We start from the raw sequence: 25781 nt of genomic DNA, 5'->3' as shown, positions 1-25781 counted from the left end.
ACTTAATACCCATTGAGATAATAATTATATTTTTAATAAATTAACTATTTTTTAAATAAAAAATAAGAGATTAAATTTGAAATAATATGATCAAATAATATTTTATTTTTTAAAAAATTTTAAATAATTACATTTTAAAAATTCACTTTCAACTATTATTTAAATATTTTTTTAAAATATATTTTTTAATAAAATATTTTATTCAAACCACTTTTAGCCCCTTGAAAGTAAAATAGAAACAAGAAAACCAAACGGACCTTTAAGACGGATCTATTTTTCTTCGCCCACAAACCAAGCATTCCACACTTGGTCGAGCTCGCTGTTGGACGCGGTCCGCCTCCACCAGCCCCTGCGTGGCTGTTCTTGGGCGAGTATTGGAGGAGGTTCAAACCCTAGGACACTTTCTACTCCCAAAAGCCGGTGGGATTTATTAGTTCAATCTGGCTTTGAATATATTTCCTGCGTAGTTGTCAACCCTGTGTCGGACACCGTTGCACTGCTTCTACTTTGTTTTAAATTTTTCATTTTAATTTGGGTTTGAATCTGGTTGTGCAATCGTTTGAATATTGACGCTTTTGACAGAAAGATTGAGTTTACTTTTACTTTTTCTTTTTACAAAAACTATTATTACTAGTTCTTGCTCCAACGGCATGTAATTGACTATTATACTTCTACCCTCTTCATTTTAATTACTTGCGACTCATATGTTTTAGATTGTTTTGTTGGGCAATGTTGGATTTGTTGTGTATATGCATTCTGTTTATTAATCTCTTTATTTTATCATCTATTTAGAATTTGTGATGCTTGATCTGTGATCTGGTAAATGACTCAGAGCTGTGTGTAGAAGCTTGAGTTTAAATTGTCATTCTTCAGTGGCTTGGAGGAGTTGCCTGAATCAATTGGCTTGCTAAGGCGTCTTCGTCAAAGTATGTGGAACAAAAATTAAAAAGGATGTTACATGAACTATTAATATTTCACAGATTTCAGTGTGGGCAGATGCCCTCACTGAGTGTAATATAGGTCCGCCTATGCTGACACTCTTGGTTTTCATGCTGAAGAAGACACCTTAGGGAGTTAGTGTATGGTATGACATTACATGCTTCAACCAAATTAAGATGTTTAGAGTTACATTTGTTTTCCTATTTGGCGTGCTCATATTCAAGTACATTAGAAATGTGGAAACGAGTGTAGCCTTGAATTCTAGTCCATTAATTTAATTTAAAATGATGAAGGAAAAGAAGTTTCTAAGGTCCGAATCTAAAGAGACAACAGCATTCCATTCCAATTAACATGCATAGCCAGCTACCATAAAACTTAACATTTTATGCCCCTACCATAACTTTCTCGGTGCTCCAATTCCATTTAACATTCCAATTAATTGCATAAAACTAGAAGGGTACCCTTTTCGTCACTAGGGCAATGAAGATACCTATAGCTAAGGTTGTTTTTCTAGCGTTCCTCTCCTGTGCTTAATGCTATTTCATGTTCCAAGAGGGGTAGCTCAAAAGACAAAGTAAAGGAGTACTTGTGAGATTTTCTCTGGTCAGGGGTAGGTAAAAAATAAAAAAAATAAAAAAATAAAGGAAGAGATCATTTATGATTTGGGACATTCAATTTAATAATGAAGTTGCTACATACACCAGACATAGTGAATCTCGGAATCTTGGTAGGTATGCGGTGTGCTGCTGAACTTCGAAGAATAAAGTGACTGCGTTCACTTCTCAGGTAAAGGGAATATGAGTTGAATGTGATACTTTGTGTGGGATTGACTGGTTGGCTGAAGTAGGCCTCTGTATGAATAAGAGCGAGCACATTTGGTTCTTCTATGGATTTGGCTTATACAGTCCCTGCATAATTTCCTGCATACAAATACGTGGCAACTGTTGAGTGAGGCAAATGCAGAAGGTGCTTTTCCCTCTAAAAGTGATACATTTTACCTTTATAACCTCTTTACCCCTGATCCTCCCAATCAAGTTTTGTGAAACCCTAGCCATTATTCAGTCTTGTAGTTGCATTACAGGCTATCAAGGTGTCCTTTTTGTTTCTAATCTTGTTTTTGCTTGTAATTCTTTTGTAATTATAACAAATAAGAAAATAATTAAGATTTAATCAGGGTTTAAATGGATTTAGATATGATTTTATTGTTATTATATTAGTAGGATTTGGATAGATTAGGATATATATATTCATAGGATAATAATGCCTATAAATAAGAGGCGGTAGAGTACCTAATTCAAGACTCTTGATTGCCCCCTGAGAATTACATATTCATATTTGATCTCTCTATCTCTTTGTTTCGCTTCTTTATTTCCCCTCTCTTTCTCTCTCTTTCCAATATAAATTCTATAGCAGTGTTCTATGTCATTCTATCTGCTATAAATGTGTATTATTGTTTACAAGCTGATTAAATATTGGTCTTGGCTTTTTGCCCTTGAAATGTGCACGAGTTGGGCCTCAAATATTGTTGACCTTTTGGGGTTATATATAGAATGACCTTGACTGTTTAGTGTTTTTGATGGATTTTAGGTTATATAGTTCCCTATTGCATGCTTCCTTCACCTCATTGCTTACTTTTAGGATGTCTTACTTCCTGTTTAGAAAGTAGATTTTTTTTAAATGATAAATGTGAAGCATCTTATGTTGTTTGAGGTGTATAGGTTGAAACTTGCCTCATGCAACTTTGCAACTTTGCCATGATCTTCTATGTTGCCCTCAGCTTGTTGACATATTTTTGGTCTTTCTGCTCTGCCCTCATGCTGTGTGTTGTTGGTAAAGTACAGTTCATGCTTCAATTTCATGTTTTCGCATTTCTAGCTCCTAGTTGATTGGGCAGTCACATTGGGATTGTCATAGTTTGACAGAGAATTTCAATTTCTTTCTCCCCCCTTCTATTATTTCTTCTTAGTTCTCCATTTTAATTTTCAATTTCAAACAGGTGAATATGTCATGTTTGTTTGCAGAGGATTAACAAATCTCCTTTTTTCTTTAGGAAAGAATAGTAAGAAAATAATATGAATCCGTGGCTCTTGTAAATCATGGTATGAAGTTTGTGCTGTGTTGTTTTGTAAGTCTGTAAACATGCTACTACATATAACCCTAGTGTTTTTTGATTTAATAGCCAAATCTGCACACCTGGAAAAGTTGCAACTACACATTTTTTCACATTGCTTACATGTTTTGCTTGATAGTCTTGCTTTTTTTTCCTTCACAATTTGACCTTCATTGACTAACTGATGCTATTGGTTTGTGATTGGTACCTAAGTGGGATGGGGAAGCCTGCCTCAAAAGCTAGCTATTAAGGTGGGAGAACCAACCCACTTAAACACCCTATTAAGCAACCCATACTCCTCAATTGGGGACTTGGTATCCCATATTACCAAGCTTCCATCAATTAGCCCCCATGGAAAGCTAACATCTAGGTGGCTGCACTCCATAACACTTGGCCTCTTGCCGGTTAGAACCCTCCGTGAGTAGCTCTCTCCAGAGCCACTAACAACTTTACTTTGATACCAATTGATGAGTACCTAAGTGGAATGGGGAACCTTACCTCAAAAGCTAGTTGTTGAGATAAGAGAACCAATCCACTTAAATATCCCATTGAGCAACCCATATTACTCAATGTGGAACTTGATATCCCATACTATCAAGTCTCATTTAGTTTTCTTTGCATGCCTACCGTTCGCTTGATGTATATTGCATATGCTTTATTGGTGCGCAAGTTGTGATTGGACCCTATTACATAGTTTGTTGTTTGCTAATAGGAATGGAATGTCGTAATTGTCTTTTTTGATTTGGACCTTAGAAACTTCTTTTCCTTCACCATCATAAATTGTTGGCCTAGAATTCAAAGACACTTGTTTCTGCACTTCTTATGTACTTAAGTATGAGCATGCTGAAAAATACTCTCTCCATTTTCAAATTTAAGAGAAAATAACCAATTCACGTAGTTTAAGAAAATTAGTTAAGTATAGCAATCATGTCTACAATTAAAAAATTTGGACTAAATTATATTTGGACTAAATTATCTCTATGATTAATGAAACAAATTTGTCTAGTAAAAATAAACATCGACTTTATGAGGAACAATTTGGGAAAAATGTGATAAATGCTTATTCAAATTTGTAGTTTTGCTTATAAATAAAAACAAAGAGACACATAATAATTTCTCTTATACTTGAAAGCAGAAGGAGTATGTGATTCCTTGGAGTTGATGTTCATGGTTATGCTTATTAGAATTCTAAGATCTGTTTAGTCATGTGAATTCTGAGTAATGTAGAATCTACTAATATCTGCAGGTTCATCTGGCGTGTATAAATTTATGATAACAGAAGTTAGCACCGATGTACCCAAAACGGTCTAACCAAGGTGATGGACCTGTTTCCAGACCAGTGCGCACTAGTGATAGGATCAAGACGAGGCCAAACATATATGGTCGACCATACTTGTATTACAGCTCAAAGCGCACCAGGAAAAGCAAGAACAAGACAAGGACAGCGGCTTCCCAAATTGCCAAGATGTTGCGGCCAAGAGATCGGCCATCACAAAATCCAATTGCTTCTAATGTATGTATATAGATTTTTTAATTGAAATAGGTTTAAAAGGTGTAAATGATTTCAATGATTTAATTTCCTTGTAGTTTTCATCATGGGTGTCCTGGGGGCTTCTCTTGTTGATTTAAAAGGGTACTGAAGAGCTTTAATGAGTTAATGTATTTTTCTTTTATTTCGTTTATCGTTTGACCGTTTAAGAAGGATTTTTCTGCCCTCCTTTGCACTTCATATCTCTTATGATAAGAGATGTGTGATTGTTTCTTTTCCATGTTTTTTTATTAGTGCAAAGCGTACTTTGAAATTGCCATTTTTTTGAAACAATTTTGATATAGAGGAATGAATACTACTAACTAGTTCATTTGATATATCCTGAAAGGGATTGCCTTGTCAGCATGGTGGGAAATATATATTTTATATTTTATTATGTGTATCTTGCACAAGCAACCAAGTTGCAGAAGTAATGGAAGTTGTTTGACTTGCAATAAGACAATCAACCTTCTGCTTCAGTGGCTATGACTATATAAAGTGCTTTGTTTTAGTTGCTTTGTTTTTTCTGTTTTCAATTTAAAGTTTCAATGATTATGACGATGCAAGTATTTTTTTAATTAAGTGATTGACTTTATGAAAGGCTGCAGGCAGCTAACTACAAATGTGGATATGCTTATTTACTTTGTTGGCCTAATCTTGCAATCCTTTATCTAATTCTTCTTTACGTTGCACAGAGACATGCTACTAGCTGAAATTGGTCAAATGATGATAATTGATTGTTTATTATAGATTTGATATTCCTGGGATGTGTCATTATTTCTTTTGTTCTTAGTCTGCAGCTACCAATCTTAGACGTTCAACTAGGAAGAGAAGGATTTCTGTAAATCTTGAAGGTTTCACTGACAGTTCTGGAGCTGAGGATGAAGACTTAATGGTGAGTTTTGTACGTTTTAGTTATAAAAGTTTGGATAGCATGCTTAGATTCTTTGTGATCTGGGCTGAGTTTATGTGAACTTGTTCCAGAGGCCCACTTTTCAACAATCGAGAAAGCAGATTGACCATAGTGTGAGTCAGGATGAGTTGATGTCTCGCAAGCACAAAAAGCTGTGGAAACTAAACCGAACCCTCGGCGTGAAGGTCTGCGGCCTCGTCGTTCGAAGGCTGTTGCTAGAGAACCCTTAAATTCAGAATCTGATGATGAGCAAGATTTTTCAGAAGAAAAGGTTGGACAGGATGAAACAGAAAATGGAAATGATATGGAGGAAAATGATGCAGATGATGGTCAGGATGAGATTGAAGGAGATGCTGAGGGTGAAGATGAAGGTGAGGATGAGGATGAGGATGAGGATGAAGGAGATGAAGATGGTGATGACGAAGATGGTGAAGAAGAGCAGGATGGAAGAAGGCGCTATGATCTTCGAAATCGTGCAGATGTTCGCAGATTCTCGATGGAAGAAGGGAAGGCCCAGCCAAGGTCACCCCGAAGAGTGTTACATCAAGGTATGGGCACAAAGGTTGGCAGGGATGTCAGGAAGGGTGGATCAAGAGTTCATAAGCGATATCGTTTAGCAAGACCTGAAGATTCTGATGACTCTATTCTTGTGGATGAACTGGATCAAGGTCCTGCTATTCCATGGGGTAGAGGTGGTAGCAGGTCTGGCCCCCCTTGGCTTTTTGGTGGACTAGACATGCATGGAACAACAGCATGGGGATTGAATCTTGCCGCATCAGGTTGGGGTCATCAAGGCGACGCTTTAGCTACATTGACATCTGGAATACAAACTGCTGGACCAAGCTCTAAAGGAGGTGCAGATATTCAACCCTTACAGGTTGATGACAGTGTTAGTTTTGATGACATAGGTGGGCTCTCTGAATATATTGATGCTCTGAAGGAAATGATTTTCTTTCCATTACTGTATCCAGATTTCTTTGCAAGTTATCATATTACTCCACCTAGAGGGGTGTTGTTATGTGGGCCCCCTGGCACAGGTAAAACACTAATTGCAAGAGCTTTGGCTTGTGCTGCATCAAAAGCTGGTCAGAAGGTTAGCTTTTACATGCGCAAGGGAGCAGATGTACTGAGCAAGTGGGTTGGTGAGGCTGAAAGACAATTGAAATTACTCTTCGAGGAAGCACAAAAGAATCAACCTTCTATTATTTTCTTTGATGAAATAGATGGACTAGCTCCTGTGAGATCTAGCAAGCAAGAACAGATTCACAATTCTATTGTGTCCACTTTGCTTGCTTTGATGGATGGTCTTGATTCTCGTGGACAAGTAGTTTTAATTGGAGCCACCAATAGGATTGATGCCATTGATGGGGCCTTGCGCCGCCCGGGTAGATTTGATCGTGAATTCAACTTTCCCTTGCCTGGTTGTGAGGCTCGTGCTGAAATATTGGACATTCATACTCGTAAGTGGAGGCATCCTCCTTCAAAGGAACTGAAAATGGAGCTTGCCGCTAGTTGTGTTGGATATTGTGGTGCTGACCTAAAGGCTCTCTGTACTGAAGCTGCCATCCGTGCTTTTCGTGAAAAATATCCACAGGTTTATATGAGTGATGACAAATTTTTAATAGATGTTGATTCAGTAAAGGTTGAAAAGTATCACTTTATTGATGCAATGTCAACAATCACTCCTGCTGCTCATAGGGGTGCAATTGTACACTCTAGGCCATTGTCACTAGTTGTTCAACCATGCCTACGAAGACATCTAGAGGAGGTCATGAAAATTATATCTGATATTTTTCCTCCAGCTGCTGTTGCATCAGAATTGTCCAAACTTTCTATGCTTTCCTATGGTTCTGCTATTCCACTTGTCTATCGGCCTAGGCTTCTACTTTGTGGTGGTGAAGGTACCGGGCTGGTAATTATCTTGGAATATTATTCTATTATGAAATCTTTGAGAGTACAATAACTGAAGACTGAATATACTTACTACTCTAGTTTAACAGGACCATCTTGGACCTGCAGTTTTACACGAACTGGAAAAATTTCCTGTTCATTCATTAGGACTTCCATCTCTCCTCTCGGATCCCAGTGCTAAGACGCCAGAGGAGGCTTTAGTACATATATTTGGTGAAGCTAGAAGAGCAATCCCATCTATTCTCTATTTACCACAGTTCAATGTTTGGTGGGAAACTGTAAGCACATATCTCAATTATCTTTAAAATGAATGTTAATTAAATTAACTGAATCTCTATGTCTAAAGTTTCTTTTATTCAGACAGGTTTTTCAAATATACTAAGTGAAGCATTTTAGGTGTTGCTATTAGGTCCTCCAGCTAAACTATAACATGGGGAGGAAATTTTTTGTAAGACCAATTCATGTGGTGCTGAGTCCTAAAAATAACTTCAACTTGTCACATTGTATTGGAGAACCTTATAGCAAATACTAGAAGTTGTGCCTAACACTTGTCCATTTTCATTTGTACAGTTGTACTTTGACTTTAATGCTGCTTGACCTTGATTAATTTAATAATAATGCAGGCACACGAACAACTCAGGGCTGTTCTTCTGACTTTGCTAGATGAACTGCCTTCTGACATCCCTATATTATTACTCGGAACATCATCAGTGCTGCATGATGAAGTTGATGAAGTGCCTCCTTCATTGTTTCCTTCCCATTCAGTGTAAGTTTAATCTAATTTAGAACCAATACTTGATTTCATTACCAAGATTTTTTTTTTTTAAGTTCTCTACATGAACACTTTGGCCTTGTGCGGTAAATTTATCTTGAATGGGTTGTGTTGTTACTGTTGTATGGTCCAAGTTAACAGTGGAATTCATGAATTGGAGATGCCCCTTTTTTCTTTTTGGGCATTTGTTTTAATTGACCTGCTATTTACTCGATAGGACTTGGGGGTAAGAAATCTAACCTTTATGGATATAAAGCAAGTATTTGTTGAAATGTTCCCAGGAGACTATTCGATCATTATTTTTCTTAATATAATGTCTTATAGAATGATAGGCTACAAATATCCATCACGTTCCCGTAACTTTTGTATTCTCTAGTACTATCATCTGCTGCATGTATCAAACATGGCTAAGTAGGGTGAAATATTTAGCATTGCCAATGCATATACCTCCAATACATTTTTATTAAAAAAATCGTATATTTAAGTAGTCTGATTAGATCTAATTTTATAACTGAAAAAGCTAAAGAAGGCTGTTGAAAATCAGAGAATATTTTCCACAAATCCAGACAGTAAAATACATTTAATGGATTCATCTGATCCCATAAAATTCGGGAAAGGATAAGGTAGAAAATGGGATCTGACTAGAATGAATTAATGGGCCCAATACCATTGGGCCGAGACTGTTAGGATTTTCTTATGAATTTTAATTGTCAAATTTGAAGTATTAAAATTATTTTTCTTCCCTATACTTCAATTTTTGGTCATTTATTCAGTTTGGTTTTTTCTTCTTTGGGCAGCTATAACATGAACTTACCATCTACTGAAGATAGAACATCATTTTTCAATTGTTTGATTGATGCTGCTTTATCAGTCTCATTAGAGAGAACGAGCAAAAAATCCCAAAAAACAGGTTCCCTTCCTGAACTTCTCAAGGCACCAAAATTAACAGGTGGTCCTAAGGTATCTGAGCTCAAAGCAACAGTTGACGCTGAGCAGCATGCCCTTCGCAGATTGCGAATGTGCCTTAGAGATGTTTGCAACCGGTATGTCAACAAGTAGTTTGTTTATGCCTAGTGAGGTTTATTATATTAAGCAGAAACCATAATAAGCTATAATGTAGTTGGCATAAATCTTTTTGGTTATTAGCTTTCTTTCCCTTTAGGTATCTTAGCAGGGAGATAAATTGATGATTTTGAATGCTTTCTGTCAATTGAAATGATAAATTATTTGTTAAGGTGTTGAGTCAGGACCAGATCCGGAATAAACAAAAAGGGATAATATAGAAGAAATAACAAGAGGAGAGAAGAAAAGAAAGAAAATAAGAGAGGGAGAAAGAGGGCTAACAAGCCAAGAGGTTTTTTATTATTAAATAAATCACTTTTCACTTCTCTTGGTTCGGGAAATGGACCCCAAATATCCTTGTATAAATGTGACAGTGGGTTATGGTTTATGTAGTGTAATGCTTTTTGATATGTTTGGAAAATTCATAGTTTTTATATTGAAGAGGAAGGCAATTTTTATTAATTAATTCTAAAAAAATTTGATGCAAATAACAATAATTAGTGTATTGTAATCTTGAATGTCATATCATAATTTTTTAGAAGAAAAAGTACAAAATAATGTTCTCTTACTTTTTGGATCCTTTAATAGAGGGCAATCCATCACCTTCCTTTGCATTGCCATTCTCTTTTCCTGACTCCAAATTCCAGAAATCACAACTGTCAGAGTAAAATTTAGTAATGCACCTTTGATATTTACCTCATTAGCTACTAGACAGTAGGTTGCAAGTCAACTTAGGGACAAAAGATACATCCTTTAACAATAATTGGGGTATTGTAATCTTTTGATGAAGTTTATGATGAACTGGATGAATATTATTCAGAGAGGGAAAATCATACTCATAGAGTAAAACAAATACGATAATAATATCATATCAAAACAAAATAAAGTAAGAAAAAATATAATCCTTAATAACCGGCAGAAAAAATAATTATAACAAAAATAAGATTAAGTCTAGGGTTAGGTTAAGTTAGCTAATGGGCTTATGCCCCATCAACCCACTTTCCAAACTCCCCCTTAAGTTGGCGAATAGATATTAATCATTCCTAGCTTGCTTATAATCTCTGCAAATTTTGCTCTAATAAGAGGCTTGGTCATCATATTTGCAACTTGATTTCCTAAGGGAATATATGCCAAATCTATGATTTTAGCTTCAATTTTCTCTTTGATGAAATGTCTATCAATTTCAACATGCTTAGTACGATCATGTTGAACGAGATTATTTGCAATCTTGAGAGCTGCCATACTATCACACCACAATTTTATAGGAACCTTCATTTCTACATCAAGTTTCTTTAGTAGTTGTACAACCCATATACCTTCACAAATTCCAAGAGGTAATGCTCTATATTCAGCTTCTGCTGAGCTTCTAGAAATGATTGGTTGTTTCTTTCTCCTCCAAGTTACAAGGTTGCCCCACACAAATGTGCAATATTCAGTGGTGGAGTGCCTATCATAGGTGGCTCCTACCCAGTTTGCATCATTGTAAATTTCCATATCTGTTACATTTTCTAATCCCAGAGCCCTCTTATTGCCATCTGTATAGATTTCTACATTCTTCTTATTCCCCTTTGAGAAGAATAAGCTCTTTCCAGGTGTGGTTTTCAGATATCTAAGGATCCTGTATACCGCCTCCATATGTTCCTTTTGAGGATTGCTTGTAAATTGACTCACCACTCCTATTGCAAGGGATATGTTAGGTCTTTTGTAAAATAAGTATATGAGTTTTCCCACCAATTTCTGATATCTTTCTTTATTCACTATCTTCCCATCTGGTTTCACTTCCATATTACAATTTAGTTCCATTGGGGTATCTGCAAGCCTTGCCCCCAACATTCCAGTTTCCTTAAGTAAATCCAGGGCATATTTTCTCTGTGATACATTAATGCCTTGTGAAGAGCGAGCAACCTCCAGATCCAAAAAATATCTCAGATTTCTAAGGTCTTTAATCTCAAATTCTTCAGCTAGGTGTTTTGGTTTCACAATTTCTTCTTCATCGTTTCCAATCAATACTATATATCCACATACATGATTAGAATAGTTATTCTCTAATTAAAGTGTTTTACAAATAGTGTACGATCAACCTGGCATTGAACATAGCCAAATTCCTTTACAACACGGGAAAAACTCTCCAACCAAGCGCTGGGTGACTGCTTTAATCCATATAGTGACTTGTGCAGTCTACATACTTTACATGCATTATCTGGACCTCTCAGTCTTAGTGGAATCTCTATGTACACTTCCTTTTCCAAGTCCCCATTTAAGAAGGCATTCTTAACATCTAATTGAAATAATGGCTAGTCTAAATTAGCAGCAAGAGAAAGTAGAATATTTATAGTATTGAATTTCGCCACTGGTGCAAAGGTTTCCTGGTAATCAATGCCATAGGTCAAGTAAAGCCTTTAGCAACTAATCGTGCCTTATATTTATTGAGACTACCATCAGGGTTCTATTTCTTTGTAAGAACCCATTTGCTCCCTACAATTGACTTTCCCTAAGGTAACTCCACAATTTTCCATTTCTAATTTTTATTTGGAGCTTTCAACTCTTCATCAATAGTTGCCTTCCATTTAGGGTCAATTATGGCTTCCTCGAAAGTCTTAGGTATATTCTTACTATCAACAATAGCAACAAAGTTCTTAAATTGAGAATTGAGTTTGTCATAGGAGACATACTTGCTAATGGAGTGTCTAGTGCAACACCTCTTACCTTTTGTAAGGGCAATAGGCCACTGAAGATCTTCAAGATTACCCTCAGTTTGAGAATCATGACTTTGCCTTAAAGCAACAATTGGATCTTCACTGTTGATGTGCTGTTCAGGTTGATCTGTCACTTGATTCTTCCAAGTATGGTTCAAGATTGGGCTCAGGCTCAAGCTCAAGCTCAAGCTCAGGATCTAGAATAAGTATGGTGGAGAAAGGGTCTTGTGATGTATGAGGGCTCACACTAGGGCTACCAGTCTATTTATTATTTGAATGACCATTATTAGTGGCACAAATTAGCCATTCACCGTCATTCTCCCCCTGAATGGGTATGTAGGGAAAGAAAGGTAGTGATTCAACGAATGTGACATTCATAGTGATATGAAATTTGCAAATGTCAGGAGATTAACACTTATACCCCTTTTTGGTAGGTGAGTATCCTAAAAAGATGCATTTGATAGACCAAGATTCGAGTTTGTTCATCATGAAAGACAAAGGTAGTGCACCCAAAGACCTTTTTAGGAAGGGAGTTAAGTAAAAGAGTGTGGATAGGATTTCAAAAACAAGTCAACAGGGGTTTGAAAGTTGAGAACTCTAGAGGGCATGCGGTTATTGAGGTATGCAACTATAAGGACTACATCTCCCCAAAAATTGTGCTGAACATTATTACTAAGTAAGAAGGCCCTAGCGACTTCAAGGAGGTGTCTATTTTTCCTCTTGGTTAGCCCATTTTGTTGAGGTGAATGCACACAGTAAGTTTGGTGGTGAATCCCATTTTCAGTTAGAAAGGTGAAAAGAGCAAAAATGAGATATTCAGTTCCATTGTCACTATGAAGAATTTTAATAGAAGTTTGAAACTAAGTTTGAACAAAAGTATGAAAGTTGTTGAAAATAGTGCAAACTTCAGATTTATCTTTCATGAGAAAAAGATAAAAGAAACAAACCATCGAGCCTTAGTGTGAGTTTCAATTTGTGAAGGATCCCACACATCACTGTGTATGAGAGAAAAAGGTGTGGAGGGGGTATAAGGCTTAGTTGGAAAAGGATGTTGAGTTTGTTTAGCAAATTGGCAAGTATCACATTGAAATTTAATTTTATTCATGGAATTGGGAAACAGAACTTCCATATAATCAAAATTGGGATGAATGAGAATGCCATAACATAATGTCTTCTTGAGATTTAATGGAAAAAATAGAAACAAAATTGGAAATGGGATCAACTAAGCAACTTTTATTGGTGGATTAGCCTTCCAGGGAGTTAAGCCCCTTGCGTTCTTTAGCATTGCCAATCATCATTCCCAAGGTTAAATCTTGAAAGTTACAAGAAGATTTGTCAAAAATGGAAAGGCAAGATAATTAGTGGGTGATATATGTAACTGATAACAAAGGACATTGTATATCGGGGACATATGAGACATTGTTCAAAATAATAGAGTCAGAGACAACAACGGTGCCTATTCCCATCACTTGGGCATCTATGTTATTGGCTTCTTGTACACGAGTATGCTCAAAGTAAGGACTAAACTCAGAAAATAATTCCCGAAAACTTGTAATGTGGTATGTGGCCCCAAAATCAACCACCTATACGTTGTTATAGTGAGAAATAGCACTAAGTGCAGTTAGTGAAGTCTTACTAGCACGGGCTAGGGTAACCGAGGGAGTAGGCTTCTCACTTGTCTCATGTTGAGAGTATTTCTCCAAAATGGGTTTCATCATAGCAATTTCCTCCGTATTGAGTGCATGATCATAAGTAGGATGGACAATGAACCCTTTACTATCACCTTTATATTCACCCTTTATCACTTTTGCAGTTGGACTTTAAATGAGATGGCTTGCCATGAATTTGCCAACAAGTTTCCCTAGTATGACCATTTTTTTTTTACAATGATTGCATCAGAGAAATTTTTTCCCTTTGTGATTCCCCTTTTGATGACCACAAGCTACCCTAGCAGAGGTTTTAGTGCCAAGAGAAGTAGTGCCTCGTTTGGTGTGATGGAATTAATTTTGATGGAAATGGAAATGGATATGGAAATAGAGATGGATATGGAGTTTAAAAATATGTTTGGTATGTTCATGGAATTATTGCATCATTTTTGTTCAAAAGACGAAAATACCCTTCTTAAAAAACTAGCATGTACGACACCCACCCTATCATGAACAAAGAACCTGTTATCTGATGCAGAAGACAAGAAACCTGATCAAGGAACCTGGCCGCCTGAGCAAATCCTGATCAAGTTGCCAACATTCTTCCACCGGTGAAGGTGACGGTCAAGCTCCAGTCTACTACCATTGCAAAAAAGTTTGACTGTAAAATAGATATGAAAATGAAATAGATCTAAAACCCATATATGAAAACGAAGCAAAACAGATTTGCGAGAGTGCAAACAGAGATAAATGCGAACGCAGGGGTGATCGTTTGTTGGAAAATGATGTACGACTTTGAAGCTCTTATGTTCAACATCCATGGCCGGTTACCTAGAGGCAATCATGCGTGGGCATTGAGGTAAGTTATCCTCTGATGAATGGAGACGAAGAGGGAGGATCGAAGACGAAGGAGGTCACTGGCAAGAAGGCGGAGGATCGGAGGGGGGAGAAGGTCACTGGTGAGAAAGGGGGGATCAAAGAGGGTGAAGAAGGTCGCCGGCGGATGGGGAGAAGGCAAGAAGCTTGAGACCGAAGGGGGTAAAATTGGAGCATGGAGCAAAGAATTTGAAATCCTTGGGGTGTATCATGGAAGCCAATTCCACTGATTTTGGTGGACATGGAAATGGAAAATTTTCAAATTCCATCATACCAAACAAACATTTTTCAGAATTCCATATCCATTTCCAATTCCATGCTTCAAATTCCAGTGTACCAAACGGGACCTAGAAGTAGGGAGGTGTACCAGGACCTTCCAACTTTCTTCATATTTAATCATATTAAATGTATCTTCAAGAGAAGGTAGAGGTTTCATACTCATAATTCTTCCTCGAAGATCCTCACAGGAGTCATTGAGACCAAGTAAAAAATTCATAGCACTGCTGCTCACGTTCGACCACAGTCTTATAGTAGAGAGCATTAGCCTGACAAGACAATTGGTGCACCTCGTAGAGGTCTATATGTTGCTAGATGCATAAGAGTTGTGTAATACAAAGTAATTGATTTCTCCCCTTGTGTAAGGGTTCGAAGAGTTCACTTTGCTTGATAAATTGCTGTTGTATTTTCCTTGACAGAGTAAGTATGTCGAGCAAACTCCCAACTTTCTTGGGCGGTGTTGGCAAGTAGATAATTTTCACGTATCTCGAGGTTCATTGAATGAATTAACCAAGTCATCACCATGTTGCTTTCTACACACCAAGTCTCATGCATGGGGTCACAAACTTCTGATACTTTCAGGGAACTAGTCAAATAATGTTCCTTATTCCGACCATGTACGAACATAAGGACACTCCTGGACCACTGCAAATAATTATTCCTATTCAATTGATGGGTAAGAAGATGAGAAAGTGAATCATTATTGCTGCTACCACCAGAGGAAAGAACACTATCACTGCCACGTTGACTAGATGGGTTTGTGTGCTCCCCGTTTGTGTTAAACACCTGTTCGGTACCATTACTATTCAAGGCTGCCTTATAGGCCATGACAGCAAAAAATTAGAGGAGCACCCAGCAACAAAGTATTTTGCAGTAGAGACAAAGAAGGAAAAAAAACAATTGTTGTACCACTACACAGATGAAGACACCCCTTTTTCACCAGGGTAGAGAGTTGCAAGTTGTGACTGAAACAATGGAGGAAAAAGATGCAGTTGAACTTGTGAGTTATGTTTGAACAGGACGAACAGAGAGGTTTTGGGCACTCAACAAATAGGACAAATAGAGACGCTAGATTCTTTGACGGACAAAGTCGCTCAGAACATATACACACTCAATCGTTAGAGACACGCGCCAAGTCGCATGCGAGAGCAGGGACGCACACGAGAGATGGACGGAGAAGGATACTGGGTACAGGCCAGCGGTGGCTTTGATACAATGATGAAGTTTATGTTGAACTAAATGAATATTATTCAGAGAGGGAAAATCATACTTATAGAGCACAAAAAGATACGATAATAATATCATATTAGAACAAAATTAAATAAGATAAAATCTAATCCCTAATGATCAACAAAAAAGATAATTATAACAAAAAATAAGATTAAGTCTAGGGGTAGGTTAAGTTAGCTAATGGGCTTGTGCCCCATCAGCCCACTTTCCACATCTTTAATGTCATATCATAAAATCTTTTAGAAGAAAAAGTACAAGATAATATTCTCTTACTTTTTGGACCCTTTAATATAGGGCAATCCGTCACCTTTGATATTTACCTCTTTAGCTACTAGACAGTACGATGCAAGTCAACTTAGGACTAAAAGATACATCCTTTAACATGGTGTTCGATAATTTGATAGTATTGATTCCGTAGATTTTTGTAGATGTCCAACAAAATATTTTAACGGTTAAATCCTCTAAACAAGGCAAAAATTATCCTGTAGACAGCATTAACAGACATGTGATCTGTGGCACGATAATCAATTACCCATGTGTTGTGTTTTTGAACTTGGGTGTTTTGAGCCATGGAGAAAATACTCGATTGAGCCAAATTTGCAACCTCATTGAGCTGGCTGTTGATGTTTATCAAGTTTGGGGACTTATGAGTTATTTGCATTGTTTTGCTGTCGACAACCTAAAAGTTGGAGCAAGTACTTGTTCTGGCCAGAATGTTCATGCAACACAAGTTTCCATGCTTCAATTGTCTGGTGAAACACAAATAGCAGATTTGGATACAGAAAGAGATGACATGCTGTGATTGGCTAGAGAGAATCTTTCTAAAACACTTTCAGGGAATGCTTTTTTGAGGTTTGGAGATTTTTTTTTTTTTTTGTTTTTTAAGATTGCAGCCTTACCGCCAGTGAAATTTAGACAAAAGATGCTATGAGAAATTCTCTCATTTTTGGCCCTATCAGATTATTTGAAAGGTTGGCCCAATGGCTTATGAATTATAGCTTCCTGCTTCCTCCAGGCACATCCCATCTTTCATGTTTCTTTACTGCTTATATGGCTATTATATCAATCAGTCTGTCCCTCCTCTGTTTATCACTGCTGATTGTATGTTGCTGTTAGGGCCTGCGAAGGTTCTTGCTCATTGCTGGGTGAATGTGGCTGGGGTCCCTACTCGCGAATCACAAATACAATGGTGCAATATATACCTTTCGAGTAAGAGAGTTGGGAGGATTATGATCTGGTGGCAGTTCAATTTCTTACCTTTATTCCTTGAAGACAAGGCAAGTTTTGAGGGGGAGGGCAATGATAAGATCCCATCCCACTACCCTTTGCATGCATATGCAAGAAGGCTAAGTTAGTGGAGGAAGTTGGGGTTAATAGGAATACTTCTGATCTGGTTGCAAATGTAAGAGAGCTATTAGTAAATGTTGGTTAAGAATAGATTGAGCCTGTAAGCTGATAGCAGTTACTAGTATGCATCAGATTGTTAGTTATCTTGTATGTTAGTTGTTTGATGTATAAATGGAAGTCAGTATTTAACCTTGTACTTGGAGATTCTCCTTTGACAACTGAACATATTATTGAATTTAGATTCTGTTTTAGTCTTAATTAGATTACACATTTTAACTCCTCTGACCCTTTATTTCTAACTTCTGCTGATATGATTCGAGAGTTCTACACTCGTCATGATATAAGAAATAAATATTCTACTGGTATTGATTCAAATTAGCATTTTGGCATGTTAAACTCTGATAGAGTACTAAGTAGCATGGGATAATGGGTGTTATGGGGTAGTTATAGAAATTTTAGGAATAAATATTATTTTCAAGTTATTTTAGATATTATCTGTTTAATAATATTGTTTAGGTTGTTTTTTTGTTTTGTTGAGTGGTCCTTAAATTTAGGAGTAGTGGATATTGTAGATTATGTTAGTCATTTTATTTATTTATTTATTTTTCTAGTAGTTATGCCCCATTATCTGAGTTATGGATTAATGGGAGTATTTTTAGGAATTATTGATTATTTTTTTGTCTTTAACTACCAAGGCACAACATGTAAAAATCATCTAGAAATATAATCATTATTTTATTATATCAGTGGAGATTCTCCTTTGGCTTTATTAGTTGTATGAGTTTAAGATTCTTCCTCATCTTCTGTTAAAGATTTTCCTTTATCTCTATTAATTTATGATGTTAGATTTTGATTTCACATTTTAATAAAGATTTATGTTCCTTATTTTTCTCTACCTATCTTGGATCCTATCATTTGGTATTAAAGCCGTTGGATCCTTAATGGATTCCTACCACTTATACACCCCTCCTAAACCTACACCCTCACCGCCCATCTCAGTATGTGATCCCCTATCTAATCATTTTTGCTTATCTTATCGTACACACCAACTCCTTTACATCATAGCTTGTCTTGATGTCTTTAATTCTACAATTAGGGCACCACCAATTTTGCCAAATAGCAAAGGAATCAAAGCTAGCCAAATTTATTTAGGAGTTAAGAGAGAGGTCAAAATCCATAAATTTGGAGTTAAGAAACATAGGTCAGTTTATAGAGCCATGGATTTAGTTTTAGAATTTGAAGGAAAGGCACAACACATTTGCAGGCCCAATTCACGGACCCAATCCAACCAGAATAGAGCTCCTTGGACTAGGTTTTCGGTAGCCACACATGACAGCAGTGGCCTTCAAAGCTTGGAACGTCTATTTCAAAACCCTGTTTCTGTTTGTTGCCATGATAAAGGTCTCTGCTTTCCTTCTGGAGGTACCTTTAAATCTGGGCAATACGGCAAGTCATCCTTTTCTCTCTCTAGAATTATTAAAGATGGTGTGGAACTCATCTCTCCTCTAGAAGAGAATGTTGAAGCTGAAATAGAGCTAGAAAATGCTGAAAATTGCATTGCTGTAGTTTTGAGGAGGACTGCTACAGAAACAATGAAGCTTCAAGGGACCCTCTTCAAGACTCTGCACTTGTTGAACACTGGGACTACACAAGAAAGATATTGCCTCGCCTTGAGGACTAGGTGGATTCGCAAGGAAGGAGTATTGATAGAGTACCGAATTGCATGGGATAATGGGTGATGTGGGGTAGTTATAGAAATATTAGGAATAATTATTATTTTCAAGTTATTTTAGATATTTTAATAATATTTGTTGGATTGTTTTTCTGTTTTGTTGAGTGTTCCTTAAATTTAGGAGTAGTGGGTATTGTAGATTATGTTAGTCATTTTATTTATTTATTTATTTTTCTGGTAGTTATGCCCCATTATTTGAGTTATGGATTAATGGGAGTATTTTTAGGAATTATTAATTATTTTTCTGTCTATAAATACTAAGGCACAACATGTAGAAATCATCTGGAAATATAATCATTATTTTATTATATCAGTGGAAATTCTCCTTTGGTTTTATTAGTTGTATGAGTTTAAGATTCTTGCTTATCTTCTATTAAAGATTTTCCTTTATTTTTATTAATCTATGAGTTTAGATTCTGATTTAATATTTTAATAAAGATTTATCTTCTTTATTTCTTCTTACCTATCTTGGATCCTATTAAACTCTCTTTAACTAAATGACTGGATCTATTTGATTTTCTCTCAATATTTTTGTATTTCCATATTACAGGATATTATATGACAAACGCTTTACTGCCTTCCATTATCCGGTATCAGATGAAGATGCACCTAACTATCGCACAATAATTCAGAACCCAATGGACATGGCTACCATACTGCAGCATGTTGATAATGGCCACTATATTACATGTTCGGCATTCTTACAGGACATTGATCTTATTGTTTCAAATGCTAAGGTGTGTCCTTTGCCTTAGGGTCCAAAGAAATACCCATACGTCTGACTATAGTGAAAATACATTGTGATTCTGTAACTAAGTGCTAATAGTGCTGATTTCAAGTTGTGGAATGTCTATTTGCTTCTAATGTGCAAGCAAGTATCTTTAATTTGATCCGTTTTGCTGACCCCAACCCAGGCTTATAATGGAGAGGACTACAATGGTTCAAGGATTGTCAGTAGAGCTTGTGAGCTTCGTGATGCAGTATGTGGACTTTTTTGTGTTTGGTTTCATACCAAAATTTTCGTGTTTAGTGCCTGGAAAGTGACACTTCTTTCTCCTCTTGGCGCGTATTTTTCAGGTGCATGGAATGCTCTCACAGATGGATCCAGCACTGGTTGCATACTGTGACAAGATTGCTGCCCAAGGTGGCCCACTTAATTTGCCTGATGAATTTGGGGGATCTACATTCCCATCTACTCCTGTTGTTCAGCTGGGTACCACCACTAGAATGAGTGCTCGACTTCGTAATGTCCAACCTGAGGTTAATATGGATCAAAGCTATGAAGCATTGAAGCGGACAAAAAGGAGCACCGATGTTCCACATGCAGGTGCTAATGCCTTATCAGTATTTGAACGTTGGCTTTTTTTCCCCCCAACAGTATTAGAGTCATGTTTCCGTTTCATAGCTTAGTTTTCAGCGAGGTATTGAAAACTGGACCAATCAAGACAGTGGTTCAAAAGTTAATCATCAAAACTGTAGTTAAATTGTATCAAACTGGTCATAAACTGGTTATTTTTATTAAACAAATCAAGACACTTAATGGTTTAATGGTTCAACTAGATAAGTTGACCTGGATTTCCATATTGCTGTATACCTTGTATATACTGATGACAGCATTCTCTAAAATTGGGTTTCACCTAGCAGATGACAAGTCACGACAAGATCCTCTGCCACCAAAGACTTTACCGGAACATCAAGCGAGTGAAGTCACTTGTGAAAGGGCTGAACCTGTTTCAGTTGATGAAAATCTACATGGAGCTAGTACATGTGGACAAGCTGATGATAGTAGCCCGCCAGATGTCACAATGTCAGATGGTGAGGTTTCAAGCCAAGTGGAGTCTGTGAAGCAGCTTTTTGTGAAGCATAGTGAAAATTACAGCATTCCACAGCTTGAAAGGATTTACACAAGAATCATGAAGGGCATTTTTGAAGCCGAAGGCAAAGGAACGAAAAATCTGAAGACTTGGGTGTTGGAGTTTTTGTTTACATTTGTAGAAGATGATGCAAATTTCTAGCTTGGGATTTCCCTGCTCTTCGACTTAAAGAGTTAGTGAAGAAGAATGAAAATAAAAAAAAATGAAAAATGAAAAATGAAAAAAAGAGGTGGTGGGGGACGAAGAACTTTGCTGAAAAGGCCAGATTTTTATGTTTTTCCCGTTTCGACATTTGAGAATATTTTCCCCGTCACCCATTCCCTCAATCAGAATGAGCGTGATTCGGATAGAAACTAAAGCTACTTATGGATTGATTTCGCCGTACATAGCTCAGTCAACATCTGAGCGGTGTCTCTTGCTCTTGCTTCACGGACTTAAACACAAGTTGCCCTCACAACTTTCCATTTTATTTCCTCTCCACTTGTCACCTTAATTTTTTGATCAATTTTTGAATGGTTAGGATTTAGCATTTTATAAAATTTTTTTTTTTTTATCTTTTAATTACAATCCTGAATTTGTTATTTGTTATTTGTTATTTTTTAATTACATTGTTTATTTGTCAAATTTGTTATATTTATTTTTCCTAATTTCACATTTTAATAATAATTTTATGAGATATTAAATTCTAATCAAAATTTAATGTAAAGGTTGAGATGAAGAGTGGAGAGAAAGTAGAAAGAAACTAAATGGAGAGAAGTGAAACGCAACATGAACACTCAAAGTCAAACTTTAAAAAAGTACATCCTGCATTCAATGAATTTTAACCATGCAAGGATGACATATATAAATGATGGTAAAATAGGGGGAAAAAAAGGAATGAATAATTTAAGTATTGTGTATTGTGAATTAATGCATCGTTCAATCTGTAACCAAAATTGGTATGACCTAATTTTGTGACATGCACCTAGTTCTTCAAAGATGATTAGATTATGGGTATTTTTGTGGAAATTGAAATATTTTTTACGGAACGGCTCTGGATTTTAATCATACAATGCGATTATATATACAAGAAAAATAAGAGAGATAAAATGTAAACATATCACACATATCCTTCCCAGTACATAAATGAAAATAATAATGAAGAAATCAAATTTTAACAAATTAAAGGAAAATTATATTTTGAAAGCTTTGAACTTGGCTTGAGTTAAAGATTTGGTCATAATAGTTGCAATCTAACTTTCTTTTATAAAGTGTCTATTTATTGTGTCCATTTTTCATGTTTATTTCATTGTCCTCTTATCATGGCTATCTCATCCTCATATCTTTTCACTTCTTGTCCTATTATTAATTAGATGTTTTAACTCCTTCAAGATAGTAATAATGTCATGAGGTGGAGGTTGACTTTAGGGAGGTCAAAGGTCGAAGTGGAGGTGGAGGTGGGTTTTGAAATGGAATGACAGTAGCAATGAATGGAAGAAGAAACACTCGTTTGTTCACGTCAATTGCAACAATTGCAACACCACTATTAACAAGAATAAAAAAACATTTGTAATCTATCATTTGTCATTTATTTTCTAGCTATTAGTTTAAGTGTCAAAGTAGTATAAATAGGAGCCCTCGTTTCCTTGTAAGCATCAAAGAGTGAAAGCAATAAACCAGAGTTTGTTTCCTACTCAATTTCTAAACTATGTTAGTATCATAGCAAGTTCATAAAGCGAGAGAGTGAAGTAGAGTTGAGGAACCATGTCAAAGAGGAGAGAAACTTAAAGGAGTAGCCCTTGACTTGCTTGAACCTTGCATTCCATGTGTTTTTTTTTTTCAGAAATTAATATCACTATCGTGCTTAGGAGGTCTGAAAACATGGAACAAGAGGTTCCCTATTGCCGAACAACACTACATGCCCCCTCACTCACCTACGCTAAAGTCTCGCGCGCCTTCAATGTCATCCCACACGTTGCACGCACCTGCTGGAGGTTGAATACACTAACGTCATCGAAACGTCACCTGCCACATCACCTTTCTGACCAATCAACAACAAGTTAGCCTAACCATATTTTGCCACATGTCACTTCCACCACGCAATCCTGCCTAGTTAGCCTTATTTTCCAAAATTGTAGTTTGATCCCTAACCTTTTCATATTGTCATTTTAACCCCTAAAATTTCCAAAATTCCATTTAGTGGAAAAACCTGAAGAAAAAGCGTGAGAGAGAAGGGAAGATCAACATCCAGACTTGGGAAAAAATGAAGCGTGAACTCACAAGGAAATTTTTTCCTACACACTATTATTAAGATAACTTCATCCAGCTACAGAATTTGTGCAAAAAAAATGTCGTTTGTAAGGGAGTATACTTGAGAGATCGAAACGCTTATGACAAAATGTGACATTCAGGAGAACGAGGAGAAGACCATAGCCTGATATCTAGGAGAGTTAAACACCGTTGTTAGCCATTAGGTGCAGCTGCAAGAATATTAGACTCTAGACAAAGTGATCCAACTAGCAATCCGCATTGAAAAACAAACCCTTAAGAGGGCCTTAAACCAGTTGTCTTCATGGGCTCAGGATTTTCCCAGTTCTTCTAGAGCTTAAGCCTAGCATCTAGCATCCTAGCATTGCCAGCAAACCTCCATTGAAAGCTAGAGAATCTAGAACTAAGATAATTCAATACTTCAAATGACAAGGAATGGGTCACATTGCCTCCGAGTGTCATAACCGCAAAGTCATCACTAACATAGAGGGAGATACGTATGATGCATTTGAGACTGTGAAAGAGGAAGAATCCCCATTCGACACCCAATAGCTAGTGTATGATGAAGAGTTTGAACCTGCTAACCATGGTGAGATGTTGGTGGTTAGGTGTAGCTTGCACACAGCCCAAGCAAAAGAAGAGCCTTAGCTTTGTCACAATATCTTCCACACCCATTGCACTGCTTAAGGAAAAGTTTGTGATGTCATTATTGATAATGGAAGCTACAAGAACATAGTATCTAACTACAGGGTGGAAAAGCTAAAAGTGCCTACCCAAAATCATCCCCATCCTTACAAGCTCCAATAGTTTAACAAAGGTAGTGAGGTAAAGGTTTCTAAATGCTGTTTGGTTAGTTTGTCCATTGATAACAAATTCCAGGATGAAGTGTGGTGCAATGTTGCGCCAATGGATGCCTGTCATCTACACTTAAGAAGACCTTGGTGATATGATCAACATGCCTTTCATGATGGCCATATGAATACACATTCTTTTAACAAGGTTGGAGTGAAAATTAAGCTAGCACCTTTCCCACCTGAGGAGTACAGCTGGAGCAAGCAAGAGTCCAAGCCATTGGTGCCCCTAGTGACCAGAGAGCAGTTCAAGGTGATAAAAGTGGAAGTCTTAGCTTTGACCCTTATCTTAGTGCTTAAAACTAATGCTGCAATTTCTACCATTTCAACAGACGTTTAACAACTGTTAGCTGAGTTTCTGGATATGATACTAAATGACATTCTGTTTGGATCGCCACTAATGTGGGACATACAACATGCCATTGATTTCATGCTAGGTGCCATCATTCCTAATAAGCCTATCTATAGAATGAGTCCTCAGGAGCATGCATAGGTTTATAGGCAAGTTGAAGAGCTGTTGAAGAAAGGACTTATTCATGAAAGTATCAGTCCATATGCCGTACCCACATTGCCAATGCCCAAGAAGGATGGAAGTTGGAGAATGTGCATTGATTGCCGAGTAGTTAATAAGATCACTATTAAGTATCAATTCCTGATACCCCATCTTGATGATATGTTAGATTGATTACATGAAACTACTGACTTCTCTAAAATTGACCTTCAAAGTGGATACCATTAGATCCAAATCTAACCTGGAGATGAGTAGAAGACTGCCTTTAAAACTAGAGATGGGCTATATGAGCGGATAATCATGCCGTTTGGGCTAACTCCATGCCAACTCAAAAAAGTGCACCTTCTTAGCTAATGAGATTATATTTGTAGGCTATATTATTACTGCTCAAGGTGTCCATGTTGACCCTAGCAAGATTAAAGCTATCAATAATTAGCTGATGCCGAAATCTATCCAAGATGTTAAAATTGTTCATGGATTAGCCTCCTTCTACAGCGGTTCATTCAAAATTTCAGCTCTATTGTTTCACCATTTAATAGATTTCCTCAAGGGAGATAGATTTCACTGGACAAAGCATACTCAGAAAAGTTTTGAAGAACTAAAGAAGCGGTTGATAGAAGCTCCTGTCTTAGCCCTTCTAAATTTTGACCAAATGTTTCAGGTTAGCTATGATGCCTCTAATGTGGGAATTGGTGTTGCATTTAACCAAGAAGGACATCATCACTTTTTTCAGTGAGAAGCTTAATCATGCTAAGCTTAGATACTCTACCTATGATAAAGAATTCTATGCCATTGTTCGAGCTTTACAACATTGGAGCCACTATCTCCTATACAAAGAGTTTATCTTCTTTTTTGATCATGAAGCCCTCAAGTATTTTAGTTCTCAGCAAAGGATTAGCCGTAAACATGCTTGTCGAAGTGAGATTTTACAATCTTATCCATTTCTTATTGAGCATAAGATAGGAACTTTAAATGCTATAGTTGATGCTCTTAGTTGTTGACATGTGCTGTTATCAACAATTCAAGCTAAAGTTGACGGGTTTAGCCTTGTTAAAGAGCTGTATTAAGATGATCTTGATTTTTGAAGAGTATGGGAAGCGACCAAAGAACAACCTTTCTACCAGTACTATAGGCATAAAGGGTTCTTATTCCATGAAAAGACCCTATGTATTTCCTAGTGTTCATTACGGGAAGCAATAATTTGGGAAGCATATGACGGTGGATTAGCCAGACATTTCAAACAAGATAAAATAGTTGACC

At 36.8% G+C, this 25781-nt stretch overlaps 1 protein-coding gene across 1 annotated transcript; it reads left to right on the top strand.

Annotated features, from left to right (window-relative positions):
- Positions 1-263: 263 nt before the first annotated feature.
- On the top strand, positions 264-21381 carry LOC129314985 (ATPase family AAA domain-containing protein At1g05910). Its single transcript, XM_054958478.1, is given in 12 exon segments — positions 264-420; positions 4296-4562; positions 5371-5472; positions 5562-5643; positions 5646-7402; positions 7491-7679; positions 8025-8167; positions 8971-9216; positions 19589-19775; positions 19953-20018; positions 20116-20365; positions 20683-21381. Coding segments are annotated over 11 exon segments (3615 nt in total). The 5' UTR covers positions 264-420; positions 4296-4340; the 3' UTR covers positions 21054-21381.
- Positions 21382-25781: the final 4400 nt, after the last annotated feature.

Source organism: Prosopis cineraria, unplaced genomic scaffold (genome assembly GCF_029017545.1).
Source record: "Prosopis cineraria cultivar Desert tree isolate PC_DT_omini unplaced genomic scaffold, ASM2901754v1 PC7, whole genome shotgun sequence".
NCBI classification, from domain to species: domain Eukaryota; kingdom Viridiplantae; phylum Streptophyta; class Magnoliopsida; order Fabales; family Fabaceae; genus Prosopis; species Prosopis cineraria.
The sequence above is the reverse complement of the archived record's forward strand: the minus strand, read 5'-3'. Positions and strand labels throughout refer to the sequence as shown.